Raw genomic sequence first — 21,019 nt, forward strand, 5'->3', positions numbered from 1 at the left:
TCGCGGACCCTTTAGTTAAAGCTGTGTTTGAATAAGCCGACCTACGGCTCGCTGTAGCATCCCAAAAGCGGCTGTCCATAATACATGGGTAAAGTTAGGCAAATCCCCCACCCACCAAATTGAATTTCAGTAGGCAGGATACCGCGTTGTGACATCATTGCATGCAGAAAACAAACGCTGTAGTCCAAACAAGTCGTTTCGTTGTAGTTCTACCAGAAAGACTCGGGAGAATTTATACTATACCGATTACATTTATGTAGAAGCTCAGCAAGCAATCCGGTTCTTTGGCGTAGGCCCCGTTCGTAACTCGCATTCCGAGGGTACGGAAACAGCGAGTCCCGCCTGAGGACGAAGGCGGGGGCGCCGCTAACCCCCCCGCGGAGTCAGGAAAGGGGCCAACTGGTGATGGTGAGGATTGAGGAAGACAATCTGAGGTCTTCGTGAAGAAGGGGATAGCCTGATTGATGGATGTGGTAATAGAGGGATGACCCAGCTTGGTAGAATAGAGGAGTTGGAGGAGAGATTCCATCTTGGTGGAGGTGGGGAGGATGGAGGTGCTGGAGCAACAGCATCTGCGAACTCAGACATGGTAAGCGCTACCCTTTAAAGCTACAGTAATGATGTGATTGGAAGATGAGGAGGTAATTAGTGACGCGAACGATTGAGTCTTCCTGCCAGAACTTGCGCTAGCTTCATTTCTACCAGAAAGACTCGGGAGAATTTATACTATACCGATTACATTTATGTAGAAGCTCAGCAAGCAATCCGGTTCTTTGGCGTAGGCCCCGTTCGTAACTCGCATTCCGAGGGTACGGAAACAGCGAGTCCCGCCTGAGGACGAAGGCGGGGGCGCCGCTAACCCCCAAAGATAGGTGGACTTAAGGATCCACCAGAACGGGGCCCACCCCCAAAGGACGGTTTTAAAATTACCTTACGGTCGTGAATCCTGGGGTTCCTGGCTTAGATGGAGAAAGAAAGAGAAACAAATTAGATTTAGATGAGTGCCATTCATGGTTAACTTAAATGAACCACTAGCTGTTTTTTTTTTTTTTTTTTGAAAATGAACATATGCTCCTGGTATCCTTGATTGCGACGTGAAACAGGGCCATCCTTTGATAGAACGCATGGGCCACGGGCATCTTTTGATAGAACACATGGGCCACAGGCCATCTTTTGATAGAACACATGGGCCACAGGCCATCTTTTGATAGAACACATGGGCCACAGGCCATCTTTTGATAGAACACATGGGCCACAGGCCATCTTTTGATAGAACACATGGGCCACAGGCCATCTTTTGATAGAACACATGGGCCACAGGCCATCTTTTGATAGAACGCTTGGGCCACAGGCCATCTTTTGATAGAACGCATGGGCCACAGGCCATCTTTTGATAGAACACATGGGCCACAGGCCATCTTTTGATAGAACACATGGGCCACGGGCCATCTTTTGATAGAACACATGGGCCACAGGCCATCTTTTGATAGAACACATGGGCCACAGGCCATCTTTTGATAGAACGCTTGGGCCACAGGCCATCTTTTGATAGAACGCATGGGCCACAGGCCATCTTTTGATAGAACGCTTGGGCCACAGGCCATCTTTTGATAGAACGCTTGGGCCACAGGCCATCTTTTGATAGAACGCATGATAGAATACACAGCCCTCTTTTGATAGACGCATGATTGAATACACAGCCCTCTTTTGGTAGAACGCATGATTGAATACACAGGCCATCTTTTGGTAGAACGCATGAATAAATACACAGGCCGTCTTTGGATAGAACGCATGATTGAATACGCAAGCCGTCTTTTGATAGAACGCATGAATAAATACACAGGCCGTCTTTGGATAGAACGCATGATTGAATACGCAGGCCGTCTTTTGGTAGAATGCATGAATAAATACACAGGCCATCTTTGGATAGAACGCATGATTGAATACACAGGCCATCTTTTGGTAGAACGCATGAATAAATACACAGGCCATCTTTGGATAGAACGCATGATTGAATACACAGGCCATCTTCTGATAGAACGCATGGGCCGCGGGCCGTCTTGATAGCTTTGGTATTTATAATTATGATAGCGCATGAAGGCAGCATAAGCTGCAGCCACTTGAACCTATAGCGTGTACAGCTGTTTGACAGACGTATAACCCGCAGGCCATCTTGCTTTAGTAGCTAGCCATGCAATTCATGAAAGTGCCAACCGCTTTGGCAAAACACCACCACCAGTAGAAAAAAAATAGGATTTACCTAGATCGAGGCTGGAGAGCTTGCTGGGCTTCGAGGATGGAGGTACGGGAGCGATGGCATCGGTGAGCACCGCGGGTTCGTGTCGGCGCTCGGCCGCTCGGCTCTCTCCGGATCGGGTTGGCGCGTGTAGCGCGAGCGCGCTGGCGATCAGAGCCTCATGCCGCCGCTTGAGCAGCTCGAGCTCACAGATTCGCTAGACTGGGCTCTAGCCGCTGCTTCTGTCTACCGCCGCCAGCGAGACGAGGGTACATTGTTACGACTCCTGCACCGCAAACACATCCGCAGAAGAGGAGAACCGCACGGTTCACGTTAAACTATGCCGACAGTCGTTTTTAATGAAGTAACCATGGTATCCGTGATAAATCCTGTCAGTTTGAGAGAGTTAACAGCTCCGCTCCTTGCAACTGCGGCTGGAATCCAGTTTCACGGCTGTGTGCTGGAGCAACAGCATCTGCGAACTCAGACATGGTAAGCGCTACCCTTTAAAGCTACAGTAATGATGTGATTGGAAGATGAGGAGGTAATTAGTGACGCGAACGATTGAGTCTTCCTGCCAGAACTTGCGCTAGCTTCATTTCTTGAAAAGAGATTTTTTAAAAACTAAATATCTCTGTTTGGAGTGGACTTTGAGATTTGTAACTTTGTAGATGTTTTTTATGCCCAAACATACACACCACACACTGGCTAAAGATCAAAAAGTGAAAAAGCATAATAGCACCCCTTTAAGGCATGAACGAGGCTCTTATGCTCCGCACTAATTCTTGAAATGCATTTCAGACACAAAATACCCATTGTTTTTATATAGCAGTTCAGTAAAAAGTTTTATCAATTGTTTTTTAGACACAATATTGCCACTTTGTCTAATTATGCTCCGCTGCCAAGTAAAGTCAAAGCTAAATCGACAGTTGCATCTCTGAGCAACACACAGTTGAGGTGTTTATTTCTGAATGTTTTTGAACAAATTGGTTGAGTGAATCATTCAATGACTCGCACACCTGCAGAAAGAATATTATGCACTTTCACAACAAAATAAACTGTGTTTTTCTTTAGTGAATAGTACAAAAAATCACTTTATTCTCTTTCTCTGGATCATTGTTTCTACAATGGTGATTCTTTTCAACCAACTTAGACCAGACCACTATGGTAATGGTATTTATTTAAAGAAACTAAACAACTAAAATAATTAAATAGATTTAGCTAGGGGTATAATTTAAAAGAAGAAGAAAAATAATAAAATAACAATAATAATATTTTTTTAAAGTAATCAGTCTGAGCTTCAAATAATATTTTTATTTTAAAAATATGCACTCATTTAATTTCAGTTGTATTGTTAAGAATGCAAAATAGAAAAATGCTATTGTCGTCATAATCAATTTGGAATTAAATTAATCACGTAAATGACAGACCTGATTTCCATTCAAAACAGCAAAAAAAAAAAAAAAGTTGAATAGTTTGCATCACTAAATATCGTTGGTCGTTTAGGTTATAGAAGGGGAACACTATAGGCCTACATTTCTTACAGTCGAGACGATATTTGCCATAGTAACAAGCTCTTTACTTACAGTTTTCATTCACTATTAACAGCAAGCCAAAAGGGGTAAGCTTTCAACCAAACAGTTTAGCCTACATGCATTTTAGAAGCTTATATTATGTTGTTTCCTCGTCCATGCAATGAATGCACGTTATTGAACGAGCAGGGCATTTATTCAACTCTTTTTAGAACATTTATTAAACTGCTCAGGTAATTTCAGTGGTAGTCTATGATTCATAGTCATGTATCAAACTCCTCTAACTCACAGACTCCCCGTGATAGCACAAATACTTCGGCCCGTTTTCACTCATTGTCAGTCTCTTGCTTTACGCAACAGACTGAAGCCTCAGCGTGAATTCAGCGTGTTGCATTCGGCTAATAAAAGAAAATGCTGCAATTTTTCTGGTGTTGGCCGTCTCCAGCTATATTTTAAATTTCTCAAAATACAGTCTGCTTCAGATTGGTTTTAATCACTACACGATTCTGATTGGGTGGGCAAGACAGCCTGGAGCCGGGCCTGATCAAAAGAATGCTCCAAAATGTCAACCTCTAAACATGATTAACAGATTAATATAAAATATTTGTTCTAAAGTCTCAGTTCTAAAGGTCAGTTTGATGTCTTAATGTAATGTATTGTAATTAGTTTCTCGATCTTCCTATCTAGCATTTGCAAGAAGAGACTGGCCAAACCCTGCATACGCACGACCTGATTGGTTCTCTGGCACCAGAAGACCAACAGGTATCATAATCATCATGCAGGTGTCATCATCCAGTTCAATAACATAACCCTCCATAAGCGAGCAATAAAGAAGACATAAACGTAGACTAAATGTGCTTTTAAAATCCAAGTAAATATCCATAAACATACTAATTAATGCTAATTAAATTCTGACATAAAGCCCAAACCCTTACTTTTTTGTGTTCAGATAGTAGCAACTCTGGGCCAAACACAGGCTATAAATGGAGCAGGATGAGTACTGGCGATCCCACAGGTAAGGATTTAATATGCTGTTGTTATATGTCTACTGTAGTACCAGAGGAGCATAAAAAGAAACACATAAATCTGAATTATGGCTTCATAGTGTGCATAGCACATGTGTGTTTTTGATATAACCATAGCATCATATCAATGTACACAGGTTCCTACATTATCTGCTACTTGTTTTTCCTTTATGCGGTTTAAATAGGCCATGCCGCTTTCACGATTAGTTATAAAAGTCCATGCCACTGTTCAGCCCATACGATATCAAAAACATTCAGGGCGGCATGTGTCTCTGCTGTAGCTCAAGCTTTATGACTTTAAAGGTGGTAAGCTACAGGTTTTGTACTCTACAGCTTTTGATTTTTTTTCTAACACATTCACACAGGCATTATGGATATTTTTTTCCATAATGCATTATGCTGAACTAACTGTTTCTGCAAATGCTGCCTCTATTCTGCAGTTGTTGACCCAATGCCCGATAAGACAGAGTATGAACACTGGCCATATAACTTTGGACAGTATTGTAAGTATTCTCATCTTATTTTGGAATAATACATTTATGCCAAAAAGTCTATGCGATGAGAATATGTTATACATGTGTTATAACACATGTTCTGTATGAACATGGCTCTCTGCAAGGGTTTCCAGCAGAAATAATAAGCTGCTTCATTGGTCTTAGCTGGTATCTGGTCTCCCAGCATGGTCAAGGTGATCTGGTCTAGTGGGTTTTATGGTGGGAAGCTTCCAGTAAGTGTGTGATGGCAGTGGGCAAAGGTCTGGACCGCACACTCAATATAACTACAACGTCTGTCCCTGTGTCTGGATTTAAAAGAGACTTTGTTGGGAGCCTCAGCTGTGCTGTCAGTGCTGCTAGACTCTGGTTTGTACAACATGGTCAGAAATCCGGCATCAATATTACATTTCCGATGAGAGGTGAACTACTGCAACTGTGTTACTAATGACTTTACTTAAACATTATTTACTTACACATACAAAGCCATTGTATTTGTTCTTTTTTTGATATTTGAGTTGTTTAGCAAAGAGTTGCCCATTTCTGGTCCACATCCCCTTTCACTGTGTGTAAAAAGAGCAGTTTAAACTTTTCACTAGATAGTTTATTTCAATAAACTAGATTATTTACAGTGCCTTGCAAAAGTATTCATACCCCTTCATTTTGTTTCACATTTTGTTTTGTTGCAGCATTATGTTAAACTGCTTTAAATTAGTTTTTCCCCACATCAATTTACACTCCAGTAGGAGTATCACATGGGTGATCGCTTGCTAAAGACTGAACCACAGGCATCTCCGAAGGCTGAGAAGTTGGATTCAAATAGTCTTCATCCTCTAAAGACATTTGTGGCTTGTGAACAAATCTTTGCAAAGATGTTTTAGACACTGCCCTCACATCCTTAAAGGTGGCTGGAGATAACATTGCTTCAACTTTGCTTAATTCAGAAGATTTTATTGTTGAATGTTGCTGCAAATATTCATTCATTTCATTTCCAGGCTCCAGAGACTTACAAGAGGTTTGCAAAGATTCAACGTTGGACTGTGTTTCATAAAGCTCCAAGACCTTTAACTTTGCGTCCGTAGCAGCCAAATCCGTTTCAAGCTCTAGAGTTTCCATTTTTATTTGCAATTCAGCCTTTTGTTTCTCCAATGCATGTTTCCTTTTGAGGGCCTCAACTTTGGCCAACAAAGCAGCCTTTTCCGCAGCAACTTTTACACGTGTTGAAGAAATCTTAGAAGATGCTTTGGATGATACCTTTGAACCATTTGATTTCACTGAATTCTTGGATACATTTGAAATGCTGTCTTCTGTATACAATCCAGGGAGTTTTGAGACTAATGTGATGACCTTCCAGCACGCTGGGGAATCACAGTCGACGCGTGTTCAATTTACTCCATTATTTATTAGAAATAGTTTGTTGATACAACAAATAAAACGAGACTCAACACAGCTCCCCACACGGTCTCAAAACTGTGTCCCTTTCCCCATAGGCCACACCCCTCTCCCGTGACCAACCAACTTAAAAACGCCAGTACAGCGGGTACAACCCCCTCATTAACCAATAAGAGATAACAAATGCACAAACATAACACATTACCTCACAGGCTCGTACACACCATAATAATGACAAAACAAAAACCAGATTTGCAAATTTTACAAATTTATTAAAAATAAAACACTGAAATAAGTACATTGCATAAGTATTCATACCCTTAACTCAGTACAAGCACCTTTACAGCCTCAAGTCTTTTTGGGTCTGATGTGACAAGCTTTGCACATCTGCATTTGGCAATTATCTGCCATTCTTTGCCTCACCTTTTCTACAGGCAGTTATCTTGGTTTTTGCTCTGATATGCATTTTCAGCTGTTAGACCTTTTCTGAGAGGTGTGTGCCTTTCTAAATCAGACTCATTCAAATGAATTTGCCACAGTTTAACTCCACTCCAAGTGTAGGAACATCTAGAAGCAATATGAATGCTCCTGAGATACATTTCCAGTGTCCCAGAAAAGGGTATGAATACTTATGCAACGGGATCTTTTCAGTTTTTTATTTCTAGTTCAAGTTGTTACAAACCTGTTTTGTGCTTTGTCATTATGGTGTATGAGATGTAGATTGATGTGGGGGAAAAAAAAGTAATTTAAAGCAGTTTAACATAATGCTGCAACAAAACAAAATGTGAAAAAAATGAAGGAGTATGAATACTTTTGCAAGGCACTGTATGTTACAGCATTACTGATCCACATGCCTGGATTAATGAGAAGAAATTTATGAGTAATTGCCAGGGCCCCAGCTTTACTGTATATTTTCAAAACATCAGGCCTCATGGCCATGAAACTGGAGTTGTGGGCACGCCGTCAGTGAGTGTGTTACTGGTTGTATAACTGTAGTAAGGAGGGGTCACCATCACTGTGAGTCACTGTGTCTTTGTGAAACTGGAGGCCTGATTTGTGTGTACATAATTTGTGTTTTCAGCACCTGAGCCAGAAGACCACAAGCCTCCATCTGAAACGACCCACACCAGAGGTGTGTCAAAGGCACAAGCACATTTGTATATGAAAGCCCACAGTTATATATTAATATGTATATTATTATTTTTTTATTGCTGTCACAGAGTCGTCTATTGGTTCAAATCCGTTTGAGTCAGGTGAGACAACTAACTAGCTTTTTTTCCAGCATATGTTCATTGGAAAAATGTGTCTCTAGCTACATTTTTGAAAAAACTCCAAAACACATGTATACATACAATTCACTGCATTTTTCAGTTAAAATGAACATACATAGCAGTAAAACGCCAACTCTTTTCTTCTTCTTCACCTGCATTTGATCTAAAGATTGTTATGTCTCCAACTATAAAACGGTGAAAATAAGGAAAGCCAAACAATTCAGTCTGTAATCTTGAAAGAGTAATCAAAGACTTAGTATTATGCAAGGAACCGCATATATTATGACTTCAACATATATAGTGCATGATTAGTAAACTAATACAGTTTGGCATTTGCATTAGAAAAGTCATACATATGGAGCTGGTTATGTGAAGTTGCACTTGTTGAGTGCTCATGTGAAACAAAGCATTAAAGACTTTACTGTGTTATTGGTTGGGTTTAGTGTAGGGTTCAATATAGGTTGTGCATTATTTTCAAATAATAAGCATCACTCGACACTTCAATACATGGACATTTCAAGCCCATGTATTTGTTTTTCTACTAGTTGTGACCGTTCTCTTCTTGCGATTTTTCTCTTCGCTTACGATCTTCCAGCACAAGTCAGTCAGACATTCAGCACTCCTACTAGCATACATTACACTAGATATCTACCATATATACCTCATATTATGAGGAAACAGAGCTTCAAACAAACCAACTTTTTTTCAATCATTTTCAAAAAAGCCTAAAAGCAATAACACGCAGGAGTTCTCAGCTTGTCAGCCATCTATAATAGCTGTACAAATGGGTAGTGACCTCAGAGAACCTAGGAGTTTAAGTGTCCAACACTGAGATATTGCGTGTGTCAGGATGGTCTGCTTTGTGCTGCATGCATATTGTTCTCGTTTAGGGCTTTAGTTTAAGCCTCTCCAAGACTGAAGAAATGCAAAAAAAAAAAAGAAGAAAAAAAAGTTGCAAAGCACATATTCACACAAGCAAGCCAGATCACTCAGTTGCAGGTTTCCAAATTTGTGCAAGTATGTACTGGGGAAAAAAAACATTCAATTTGTGCAATATTAATAAAGTAATTACTGATCTTATCACTACATGTAGACAGCACACATGTACCTCTTAGAGGTCATGCAAAAGAGCTCAGTAGTTTCCAGGCTTTTCTTAAGTACCATTCAAAAGGCGACGCTACCTTAAAGGGATAGTTCACCCAAAAATGAAAATTGTTGAAGTGTTTATCTGCTTACCCCCAGGGCATCCAAGATGTAGGTGACTTTGTTTCTTCAGTAGAACACAAATGAAGATTTTTAACTCAAACCGGTGCAGTCTGTCAGTCATATAATGGCAGTGAATGGACACCAAACCTTTGAAAGTAAAAAAAAAAAAATCCACAGACAAATCCAAATTAAACCCTGCAGCTCGTGATGATACATTGATGTCCTAAGACACAAAATGCTAGGTTTTTGCGAGAAACTGAACAGTATTTATATAAATTTTTACTATTGATACACAGCAATATCCAACTGTCCTGAGCACGTGCTACCAGACTGCAATGGTTTGAGTTAAAAATCTGTTTGTGTTATACTGAAGAAACAAAGTCACCTACATCTTGGATGCCCTGGGAGTAAGCAGATAAACATCACATTTTCATTTTTGGGTGAACTGTCCCTTTAAAACAGTACTTACAGCTAATACTTTCCAATGCAAATTAGTGTGGCCACCAAGTTCAGAACGAGATTATTGATTTGTGAGGGAAACAGATTCAAAATTTAAGACTTGACAAATGGCTTTCTATATGAAACTATAGACATGCAGCTATAGACGTTGGTGTGTGTTTGAGAGGTGTGTTGGGGTCTGTAAGACCAAGAGAAAACCAATTGGTTGCTGGACTGCAGTGGTACTGTAACGGAACGTGCTGGTTCAACGAGACGAGAGACAAGATAAACAATTAACACTATTTTAATAAACTCTTCAGAGTAACAACAGGATCAGGCAGGAAAACAGAGAATACCACACACGAAACACAAGTAACATTTGCAAAGACCGACAGTAGACTGAACTCAAGGACAGGTTTATAAAGCTAACTAATAATTAAACACAGGTGACACAGATCACGGTGACGAGGACTAAACCAAATGATAACAAAATGACAGGGGGAGACAATGGGAGAAACCAATAGAACAGACATGAACTGACAGAACTGTGACATTACGCCCCCCTCCGAATAGGTGCGTCCTCGCGCCGTAGAAAAAGAAAAACAAAACAGAAAAGAGGGGCGAGAAAAAAAAAAAAAAAAAAGAAAATGTCCATGGAGGCTTCGGCGGAGGACGCCACCCCAGGAGGGGGACCAAAACAAAAGTCCAGGTGACAGACAATACAGTCCAGAGGGGCGACGACGGAGGGAGGAGCCAGGGAGGACATGGGTGGGGCTTAAGGCAGGAGGAACAGACCCAGACCGCAGCCATGATGACGGCCCACTGTGGAGCCGACGGAGGGAGGAACCATGGTGGACGAAGGCGTGCCGACTCCATGGGGCCGACCGACAGAGGCGGAGCAGATGGAGAAGGAGCCCGAGGCGGAGACGGAGAGCCGATGATCCGGGGTGACGCCGAGGATCCGGAGGGCCAAGGTGGAACAGGCTCTGGCGCCCGAGGCGGAGGCGCAGTCCCGGAGATCCGCGGCGGAGCCGGAGCGACAGAGGATGGAGGCTGTGCCCGCAGGAAGGAGGAGTCCCAAGGAGCCGGTGGGACGGCGCGACGAGGCACAGCCGGAGGAGCAGAGTCCTGAGGTGACGATGGGGTGACGACTGACCAGGGCGGAGCCGAAAAGACGATGGAGCCCGGTGGAGCTGGTGGATCGACGGGCGACGGTGTAGAGGAGGGCGTCGAGAGCCGAGGTGGAACCGCGGGGTCGAAGGGCCGAGGCGGAGTCCTGGACTCGGAGGCTGGAGGCGGAGCTGAGGGATCCTCCAGCCGAGACGCCGATGGAAGCTGGCAGCCCCGCGGCGAGCCCACTGCACAGGTGGTGGGCTGAGGGTGAGCTGAGGGGCTGTCAGGGGACAGCGGCAGCCAGACAAACATGGCATCAGATGACAGAGGGTGGGTGGGTGGGAATTCCGGGCAGACAGGACAGACGGATATTTCCATATCAAAGTCAATTAAGTTACCAGAGTTATCTTCGATGAGATCCGAAAAAAAATCTATTAAGTCCCCAGAATTAGGTCCAAGCTCACCCTCAGTGGTGGTGCAGTGGGCAGGGCTCTCTGTAGCCCTCTCTTGCTCCACGTCATACTCCACCGTCGCGGATGTTGCAGTCGGCTCTCGCACCTGGTCCGATGGGTCCAGCTCTGGCTCTGTCGCTCTCGGCTCTGGCTCTCCATCGTCGGTGGGCTCGGGCTGCAACTCCGCATGTCGGGGTGATGTTTGGCTGGGTTCTGGGTCGTGAGTGGGGCTGACGTCCTCCTCGACGACGCCGACAGTCCAGGAAGATTGGCAGGACGCCAGCACCCACTCGATGAAATCCGGCAGGCTCTCTTGAGGACCCTCCCCGGATAGCAGCGCCTTGGTGGCAGAGTTCAGTCCTAGGCGGTAGTGGACGCATAGGCTGCTATCCGGGAAGTGTGACTGGTTTGCCAGGAAGAGAAACTCACATGTGTGGTCCTCAAGAGAGCGTTCCCCCTGCCTCAGGAGGATCAGGAGAACAGTAGGGTCCATACTTGAAAAAAACAAAAAACAAAACACTGAGGCTAACAAACGACAAAATAAACGAAGGGGAAGGTGCCGGAAAAACTGTTTCGGTCGGTCTTTCTGTAACGGAACGTGCTGGTTCAACGAGACGAGAGACAAGATAAACAATTAACACTATTTTAATAAACTCTTCAGAGTAACAAGCAGGATCAGGCAGGAAAACAGAGAATACCACACACGAAACACAAGTAACATTTGCAAAGACCGACAGTAGACTGAACTCAAGGACAGGTTTATAAAGCTAACTAATAATTAAACACAGGTGACACAGATCACGGTGACGAGGACTAAACCAAATGATAACAAAATGACAGGGGGAGACAATGGGAGAAACCAATAGAACAGACATGAACTGACAGAACTGTGACAGGTACCAACACATCCAAGACATTTTCATCCTTAGTCCAACCAATGAAAACTGAACGTTTTTATTTGAAATTTCACCAACGAAGTTCAACAGACATATTAGCATAAGCAAGCACAGATAACAGGAAACACACCACTGTGCAATCGTGTCAGGTTCTTGACAGTCAATCTTGCAGCTTTTCAACAGTAGCTTTTCAATGCAACAGCCTTTTAAAAAGGCTATCTTCTACTGCATTCCACACAAATCACATTAGTTCAAAATTCACTTTACACCATTCAAAACCTAGACTTTTATATTAGCTACCACCAAAATGGCTATAGATATTTTTAGGTGACCAAAATACCAACAAACATTTGAAAAAACTCTCAGACATACACTGGTCCCACCACGGTGCATGCATTGCCACAGTGATTGAAAATTATGAACATATATTTAAGACAATGTGGTGACTACAGACAGAGGGAGACTTCAAAAGCTGCGCAATGGCAACCTTCCCGTCCAGATTATTGGAGTCAGTTGATTTGATCATTTTCAGGATTCAGGGTTAGCTTCAATATTTAATGCCCCTCAGCAACAGTTTACAAAATCTATTATGCGATTTAGCAACAGCTAAAGCAACCGCCTTAGTTATGCTGCTTCAACAAAAGAGAGAATCAGCTTTTGTAAAACTGTGGGGTTTGACATTTGGCAGCTAAAATTTATGTTCATTCCTCCATCCCTCGCATTTTGGCACTGCAGACTAAACGATCAAACCACAGAAGAGTACTGTCGATTGATCCTTTCGTTTCCTTCATTGATCACCTCACAACAGAAGTGAGAGACCATGTCTGTACAGGACTATGCCTTCAGGGCACATGTTTGCTGCCAGAGAAACTTTGGGCAGAAAATAAAAGATGAGTATAGAGAACTAATGCCATGAACTAAACGTAACAGCAGTACTTTGCTTAGTTATATAGGCAAATTATGTCATTTTAAATTTTGACTTAATATGGCTATACAAACAGTGTATTAAAGTATTACAGATAAGGTATGTGATTTTTCTGATGTGTAATTGTAACATCCTGTCATCTGCCAGGTTTCAGTGCACAAAGACAAGGCTTAACACCCAGAGTTCCTGAACTCATGCCTCAAGGAGATCCAAGTACAATTCCTTCATTTGCCTTCAAAACTGTCACTGATTATGAGACTATTATTCACTTCCTGTCATGCCTCTCATTTTATTCTCATCTTGTCTTTGTAGATTGTAAAGTTGATATTGCATTCCTCATGGATGGCAGTTGGAGCATTGGGAAACGCCGTTTTAAGATTCAGAAAGACTTCCTTGTGGAGGTTTCTCAGGTCATTAATGTGGGTGTAGCTGGACCCATGATGGGCATCATTCAATATGGGTAATAATGTGTCCCTGTCCCAGAAAACAGTCAAATACTTGAAGTAATAATGAGAACAAGTGAGGGACTGTCATGTAAAATCAACATAACCCATTTAGTATTGGTAGATATTTATATGTAGATGTATCAATATACTGATAGTGTTTAAAATGAAAACACATTTACATAACAATAACTTCACAGATGCATAACTGTCTATGAATCCTAAGGTGATCATACAGTATTGAAATTCAAGGAATTTATAGCATGATTTAATTTAGCTCCATGCTTTGATGAGATTCATATTGTACATTTTAGTGCATGCCCAACATTCCAAAATATACACGTGCACATGTAGATCACACATTTCATTTCTGATCCAGGGATGATCCAGCCACAGAATTCAGTCTAAAATCGTTCTCCAGCTCCAAAGACCTGAAGCCTGCAATCAACAAGATAGTCCAAAAGGGCGGTCCGTCCCATGTAGGTGAGTGAATCACCCTAAACTACACCCTGAAGGCCAAAGAGCAGAAGCCATCACGTGGTTTCACTGAATTTCACCCTGTTTGCACATCTCGGTTCCAAATAAGATCTAAATCTGAGCTGGGAACTGTGGCTAAATTACAGGGCTGGTGCCACTCTGTGGTGTTTTTGTGTAAGCTGACCAAATGCCTGAGGTTTATCCAACCTAGAGATTAGTTTTTCACATTGGTTGTACGGTTTGTGTTATAGATAGTGTCTCACTTTAATATAACAGTGGAATCCTGTAAAACAGCAGCTGCCCTCTCTAGCAGAGCTATAAAGTCAAAGATAGCCTGAGGACACAACATTATCTGCTTTGATGAATCTGGTTGAATGATGTTTAATCAGTACCACAGCCCTTCATCTTCTGTATATGATTTACGCAAAACCCGCTTGTTTGGACACTGAAGTCCCTGAGGGCCCCAGTGGCCCCAAACACAATTGGGGCACAAAAGTCATTCATAATGTATGCATTTCAGATAACAAAACATCAAAGCAAGTGCTATATCTTGTAAAGAGAAATGTTAAAACAATGTTGAAAATGTAGGCATTTGATTGTGGTTAATCTAACAGACTCATAGTTAACTTAAAGAGAACTGACTTCATACATCCACTAAAAAAAATCACCAAAACATGATTAAAATATGCATAAATGATAGTGACGTAAACATTAGTTAAAACAAACTATTCTGCTGCATATGAGACACACAGATACAGACATTTGATCTAAAAGCTGAAAGCTACTTTAAAACACTATATACATCATACAGTTGCGGTTTTATAAATGATTAGAGAGGAAAAAGATTGAATGCCATAAACTAAAAAAATCTTTATCCATTGTATGTGATTTATTTTTTGTAAAAATCAGTTAACTTCGACTGACCAAAATCCAATGCCTGGTTCCAAATTTTGTATAACCAGCCCTCGTCCAGACTGTAAAATGCGGCAGAAATCTGGACAAAAGTCATTTAGTGTTTTGCAGCCTTAATGCAGCAACATTCAGAAGGTTGGGTCCATTTCACGTAGCATTTGTATAACTATTTCAGATTAAGCTGATAAGTTTGACATTTGAACAGTCCATTAAAAGTGGCAGAATAAAGAGACGTTTTGCAGTTTCAGTAACTGCTGCATTGATAGTTTTCAGCAGTAGCGTGCTGCACTCTTGCCTTTTCCTGAAGTCCTGGAAGCATTTAAGGAAAGCATTTCAGGGCACAGACTGGACCCAAACAGTGCTGCAATTGAAACGCAGCAGAGAGCGTTCACAGGGAGGAAGGCTGACGGAACTGTAGCTGTTTTGTACTGATTCTGGTTCTGTGGTTCTTTAAGGGAAGGCCCTCTCCTACATCAACAAGCATTTTTTCAGTGATGCTAATGGGAACAGAGGTGGGGCGCCCAACGTGGCTGTGGTCCTGGTGGACGGCTGGCCCACTGACAAAGTGGAGGAGGCCTCACGTCTGGCCAGAGAGTCAGGCATCAACATCTTCTTTGTCACCATCGAGGGCCCAGATGAGAATGAAAAACAGAATGTGGTGGAGACCAACTTTGTTGACAAGGTATTAATATTGATAGGTATTATAGGTTTGACACATACCAGAATTTAATGACAAATGAACACAGAGACACAGAGGGAACTTTATTTCATGTTTTGGTCCGTAGGCTGTGTGCAGAACCAATGGCTTCTTCTCGTTCCCTATCATGAGCTGGTTTGCTTTGCGCAAAGCCGTGCAGCCTCTGGTGAAGCGCGTGTGCGACACAGACCGCCTGGTGTGCAGTAAGACCTGCCTTAACGCCAACGACATCGCCTTCGTCATCGACGGCTCCAGCAGCGTGGGAACCGGAAACTTCCGCACCGTGCTCCAGTTCGTCGCAAACGTGACTCAGGAATTTGAGATCTCGGACACTGATACACGCGTAGGAATTGTACAGTACACGTATGAACAGAGGCTTGAGTTTGCTTTCGGACAGCACAACAACAAAGCTGATTTACTGAATGCCATCAAGCGTATAAACTACTGGAGCGGAGGCACCAGTACAGGAGCTGCCATCACATTTGCTGCAGATCAACTCTTCAGCAAATCCAAACCCAACAAGCGCAAGATCATGATAGTCATCACGGACGGACGCTCCTATGATGATGTGCGGGCACCGGCGCTGGCGGTACATCGTAAAGGTGAGTGGAACGCAGTAGGTGCCTGGGTGAGCACCAGTGGTGGTTTCTGGAACAGTCAGGGACTGCTTTATAGAGACATTGTTTCAAGATCAGCCAGAGATGTACAGTGAGGCGAATAAGTATTTGATACACTGCCGATTTTTCAAGTTTTCCCACTTTCAAAGAATGGAGAAATCTGTAATTGTTATCGTAGGTACACATCAACTGTGAGAGACAGAATCTAAAAAAAAAATTCAGAAAATCACATTGTATGATTTTTATATAATTAATTTCCATTTTATTGCATGAAATAAGTAATTTGATGCAATAGAAAAATAGAACTTAATATTTGGTACAGAAACCTTTGTTTACAATTACACCGCGTTCCAAATTATTATGCAAATGATATCTTTCTCTGGTTTTCATAATTAGTCAATGCAAATGACAGTCAGTATAATTTTTAAGTCATCAACCATTAGGGTATAATTCGAATTTTATTGAACAAACCTCCTAATGATAACAGTATTTATTTCAAAAATAAAAAACTGAAAATGCACTGTTCCACATTATTATGCACACAAGAGTTAAAACATTGTATAGGTTTGTAAAGAACTGAAAATGGGCATTTGTTGAATTTGCAGCATTAGGTGGTCATATTTACTGAAATCTAAATCTATTTCAATCAAAAACATCCTAACTGGGCAAGTTACATCTTACCATAGGACCCCTTCTTTGATATCGCTATCACAATTCTTGCATCCATTGAATTTGTGAGTTTTTGGAGAGTTTCTGATTGAATTTGTTTGCAGGATGCCAGAATAGCCTCCCAGAGCTGCTGTTTTGATGTGAACTGCCTCCCACCCTCATAGATCTTTTGCTTGAGGATGCTCCAAAGGTTCTCAATCTGGTTAAGGTCAGGGGAGGATGGTGGCCACACCATGAGTTTCTCATCTTTTATGCAGATAGCAGCCAATGACACAGAGGTATTATTTGCAGCATGAGATGATGCATTGTCATGCATGAAGATGATTTTGCTACGGAAGGCACAGTTCTTCTTTTTGTACCATGAAAGAAAGTGGTAAGTCAAAAACTCGACATACTTTGCCGTGGTCATTTTAATACTTTTAGGGATCCTAAAGGGGCCAACCAGCTCTCTCCCTATGATTCCGGCCAAAAACGCCACCTCCTTGTTGTGGTCGCAGCCTTGTTGGGACATGTTCCATCCACTACTCCATCTATCTGGACCATCCAAAGATGCACAACACTCATCAGTAAACAAGACTGTTTGAAAATGAGTCTTCATGTATGTCTGGGCCCACTGCAACCGTTTCTGCTTGTGAGCATTGGTTAGGAGTGGCCGAATAGTAGCTTTATGCACAACTGCAAGCCTCTGGAGGATCCTACACCTTGATGTTCGCAGGACTCAAGAGGCATCAGCAGCTTCAAAAACCTGTTTGCTACTTTGTAATGGCATTTTAGTAGCTGCTCTCTTAATCTGATGAATTTGTCTGGCAGAAACCTTCCTCATTCTGCCTTTACCTGCACGAACCTGTCTGTGCTCTGAATCAGCCTCAAATCTCTTCACAGTACAATGATCACGCTTACGTTTTCGTGAAATATCTAATGTTTTCATACCTTGTCCAAAGCATTGCATCATTTGACGCTTTTCGGCAGCAGAGAGACCTTTTTCTTTCCCATAATTGCTTGAAACCTGTGGCCTGCTTAATAATGTGGAACATCCTTCTTAAGTACTTTTCCTTTAGTTGGGCTCATTTGGCAAACTATTTATCACAGGTGTCTGAGATTCATTTCAGTGATCCAAAGAGTCATGAGACACAATACCATCCATGAGTTTAATTGAAAAACAAAAAACTGTGTGTTTATGACACTTACATACAATTTGCATAATAATTTGGAACGCGGTGTACAGAGTTTTAGCTCCCTCCATAGATTTTCTATTGGGTTCAGGTCTGGAGACTGGCTAGGCTACTCCAGGACCTTGAAATGCTTCTTACGGAGCCACTCCTTATTTGCCCTGGCTGTGTGTTTGGGGTCATTGTCATGTAGGAAGACCCAGCTATGACCCATCTTCAATGCTCTTACTGAGGGAAGGAGGTTGTTGGCCAAAATCTCGTGATACATGGCCCCATCCATCCTCTTCTCAATACTTTCTTAGGGTCATTGATACTCTTGCATGGAGCCCCAGTCCGAGGGAGATTGACAGTCATCTTGAATTTCTTCCATTTTCTAATAATTGCGCCAACAGTTATTGCATTCTCACCAAGCTGTTTGCCTATTGTCCTGTAGCCCATCCCAGCTTTATGCAGGTCTACAGTTTTGTCCCTCGTGTCCTTATGGCGCGTTCACACCAGACGCAGATGGCACGTTAAGCACAAGTGATTTACATGTTAAGTCAATGCAAAGACGTGATAGACCTCTCTGCGACGCGATTCGCGTGAATCGAGCGTTTTGGGCGTTTGACGCGCATAACGCGTGATTCACCCGAATCGCGCAAGTTGAAAAATCTGAACTTTTCAAAAATTTGCACCGCATTAACCAATCAGGAGCTTGCTCTAGTAGTGACAGAGGCAGAAATCCAAAACAACAATGGAGGACAAACTCAAAATGTTCAAGCATTCAACTACGCAAAATTTATTTGCGCAAGTCGCGTCTGGTGTGAACACACTATTACACTGCAAAAAAATGCTTTTCTTACTTAGATTTTTTTGTCTTGTTTCCAGCCAAAATATCTAAAAATTCTTAAATCAAGAAGGATTTTCTAGATGAGTAAAAATTAATCCAGCCAAATAATTTGGAAACCAGCCAAATAATCTGCCAATGGGGTAAGAAAAAAAATCTTGTTTTCTGTTTGAAATAAGATTTTTTTTTCTTACCCCATTGGCAGATTATTTTGCTTGTTCTAAGAAAAAATCACTTAATTTTGGCTTGTTTTTTCTGAAAACAAGAAAATAATTTTTACTCGTCTAGAAAATCCTTCTTGATTCAAGAATTTTTAGATATTTTGGCTGGAAACAAGACAAAAAATCTATGTAAGGAAAGCATTTTTTGCAGTGTAGACAGCTTTTTGGTCTTGCCCATAGTAGAGAGGTTGGAGTCTGATTGATTGAGTGTGTGGACAGGTGTCTTTTACACAGGTAACGCGTTCAAACAAGTGCAATTAATACAGGTAATGAGTGAAGGATATGAGTGCTTCTTAAAGACAAACTAACAGGTCTGTGAGAGCCAGAAATATTGCTGCTTGGTAGGTGATCAAATACTTACTTCATGCAATAAAATGGAAATTAAATATTTAAAAATCATACAATGATTTTCTGGATTGCTGATGAAAATTACAGATCTCTCCATTCTTTGTAAGTGTGAAAACGTGAAAAATCGGCAGTGTATCAAATACTTATTTGCCCCATTGTAGATCCAGAAATATATCCTGGGTAAATCACATTAAACAGCAGAATTCACAGTCAAAGTTGTAGCTAGAAATTCTGGGCCCTAATTAAATGCTGCTGATTGATATAAGTATATATTTTAGAGGACGTATTCACGCTGTCTACAGATGTAATGGAAGTTGACTTCCAGACCAGGGCTGCATTTCCCAAAAATATCGCCAGCCTAAGTTGATTGTAGCTTTAGGCTTATGATGCTTTTGGGGAACACAGCCCAGCCTTGCATACATTTTTTAAGTATCGTATCTCCTGTCTCTCATGCACCAGGTGTGATCGCGTACTCCATCGGTATAGCCTGGGCAGCACAGGACGAGCTGGAATACATCGCCACCGACCCCGACAAAGAGCACTCTTTCTTTGTGGATGAGTTTGACAACCTCTACAAGTATGTATCAAAAATTATTCACAACATCTGCAACGAGTTCAACTCCCAACCGCGTAACTAAACCAGGCCTACAGATGGAAATTGTGGAATATCATCAAACATCCATAGAGTAAGTCCATTACCACACAGTTAGAAATACAGTGTTACAAATTTAGCATACTGTAGTTACGAGCCTTACTGTCTGGATGGAAAAAGCTTAGAAGAGTTTACCATTTCCACAGTGTATTGTGTTTAAATTGCAAAGATGGCAGTGGATGTGTATTCAGTGATTTTGGACTAACGTGTGATAGACTTCACAGAGTGACAGATTTTCTGACGTGCACATCAATATGAAAGAGAAAACACTTGCTTACAGTTTTAAAGATTATTTATATTTTACATGCTTAAATTAATAATAATATCTCTGTTCTTATGGAAAGCGTATAGCTAATTGTCTGCACAAAAGATCCGACCAAAATTTAGTGTTTGTTCAGGAGACATGTACATGCTAATGTCAAGATAGGATTGTTAATGCATGCCAGAACATACTGAAGTTACAGTAATTTACAAGATTGTTTCAAGGCACAGAGGTGACCAGTATTGGAGTATTATGAGCGTAATTATGTATTTATGTAATGTGAGCAACAATAAGTTACAGAGAATACAATTTACAGAAGAATGGCGACATTCCAAAAGCTCCTGTTGTGTGGTTTTATGACTCCTAACCATTCTAACAGAATGGTTTGTTTTTTCTTGTGAGTTTAAATTCATATAATGTCATTTTTGTATTTGTATATATAAAAATTGCTTGTATTTTTGTCAACTGATCAAATATTTTAATGCAGTTTTTAATAAAATGATTATGGAAAACCAGCAAATTCACAGATATTTTATCTCTAAGTCTTAATAATACTGTAATAATTAATGTGTCACACCATAGTATGCAAGTTAATTTGTTTGTTTATATGCTGTTGTTTTTTTTTTTTTGCCATTGCTTTTTTTCCCTAGGCATTTCAGGCACACATGGCAAGTAGACTTTATATGCTGAGATAAAAGAAAAGAAAAGAAAAGAAAAGAAAAGAAAAGAAAAGAAAAGAAAAGAAAAGA

The 21,019-nt window shown here is 41.4% G+C and overlaps 1 protein-coding gene across 18 annotated transcripts in view; it reads left to right on the forward strand.

Annotated features, from left to right (window-relative positions):
* Positions 1 to 20,784, forward strand: part of vit (vitrin) — a 32,635-nt gene extending 11,851 nt beyond the window's left edge. For 10 of the 18 annotated variants that reach the window (XM_073834326.1, XM_073834327.1, XM_073834324.1 and 7 more), the window contains 11 exons: positions 4,456 to 4,530; positions 4,718 to 4,783; positions 5,234 to 5,296; positions 7,758 to 7,808; positions 7,897 to 7,929; positions 13,125 to 13,190; positions 13,290 to 13,437; positions 13,800 to 13,903; positions 15,265 to 15,491; positions 15,595 to 16,108; positions 19,816 to 20,784. In XM_073834326.1, coding sequence (XP_073690427.1) covers positions 4,456 to 4,530; positions 4,718 to 4,783; positions 5,234 to 5,296; positions 7,758 to 7,808; positions 7,897 to 7,929; positions 13,125 to 13,190; positions 13,290 to 13,437; positions 13,800 to 13,903; positions 15,265 to 15,491; positions 15,595 to 16,108; positions 19,816 to 19,994 — 1,526 coding nt within the window. In that variant the 3' untranslated portion in view covers positions 19,995 to 20,784. The remainder of the gene's footprint in view (positions 1 to 4,455; positions 4,531 to 4,717; positions 4,784 to 5,233; positions 5,297 to 7,757; positions 7,809 to 7,896; positions 7,930 to 13,124; positions 13,191 to 13,289; positions 13,438 to 13,799; positions 13,904 to 15,264; positions 15,492 to 15,594; positions 16,109 to 19,815) is intronic. The other 8 variants (XM_073834340.1, XM_073834336.1, XM_073834338.1 and 5 more) reach the window with 2 other exon arrangements.
* Positions 20,785 to 21,019: the final 235 nt, after the last annotated feature.

Source organism: Garra rufa, chromosome 2 (genome assembly GCF_049309525.1).
Source record: "Garra rufa chromosome 2, GarRuf1.0, whole genome shotgun sequence".
Lineage (NCBI taxonomy): Eukaryota > Metazoa > Chordata > Actinopteri > Cypriniformes > Cyprinidae > Garra > Garra rufa.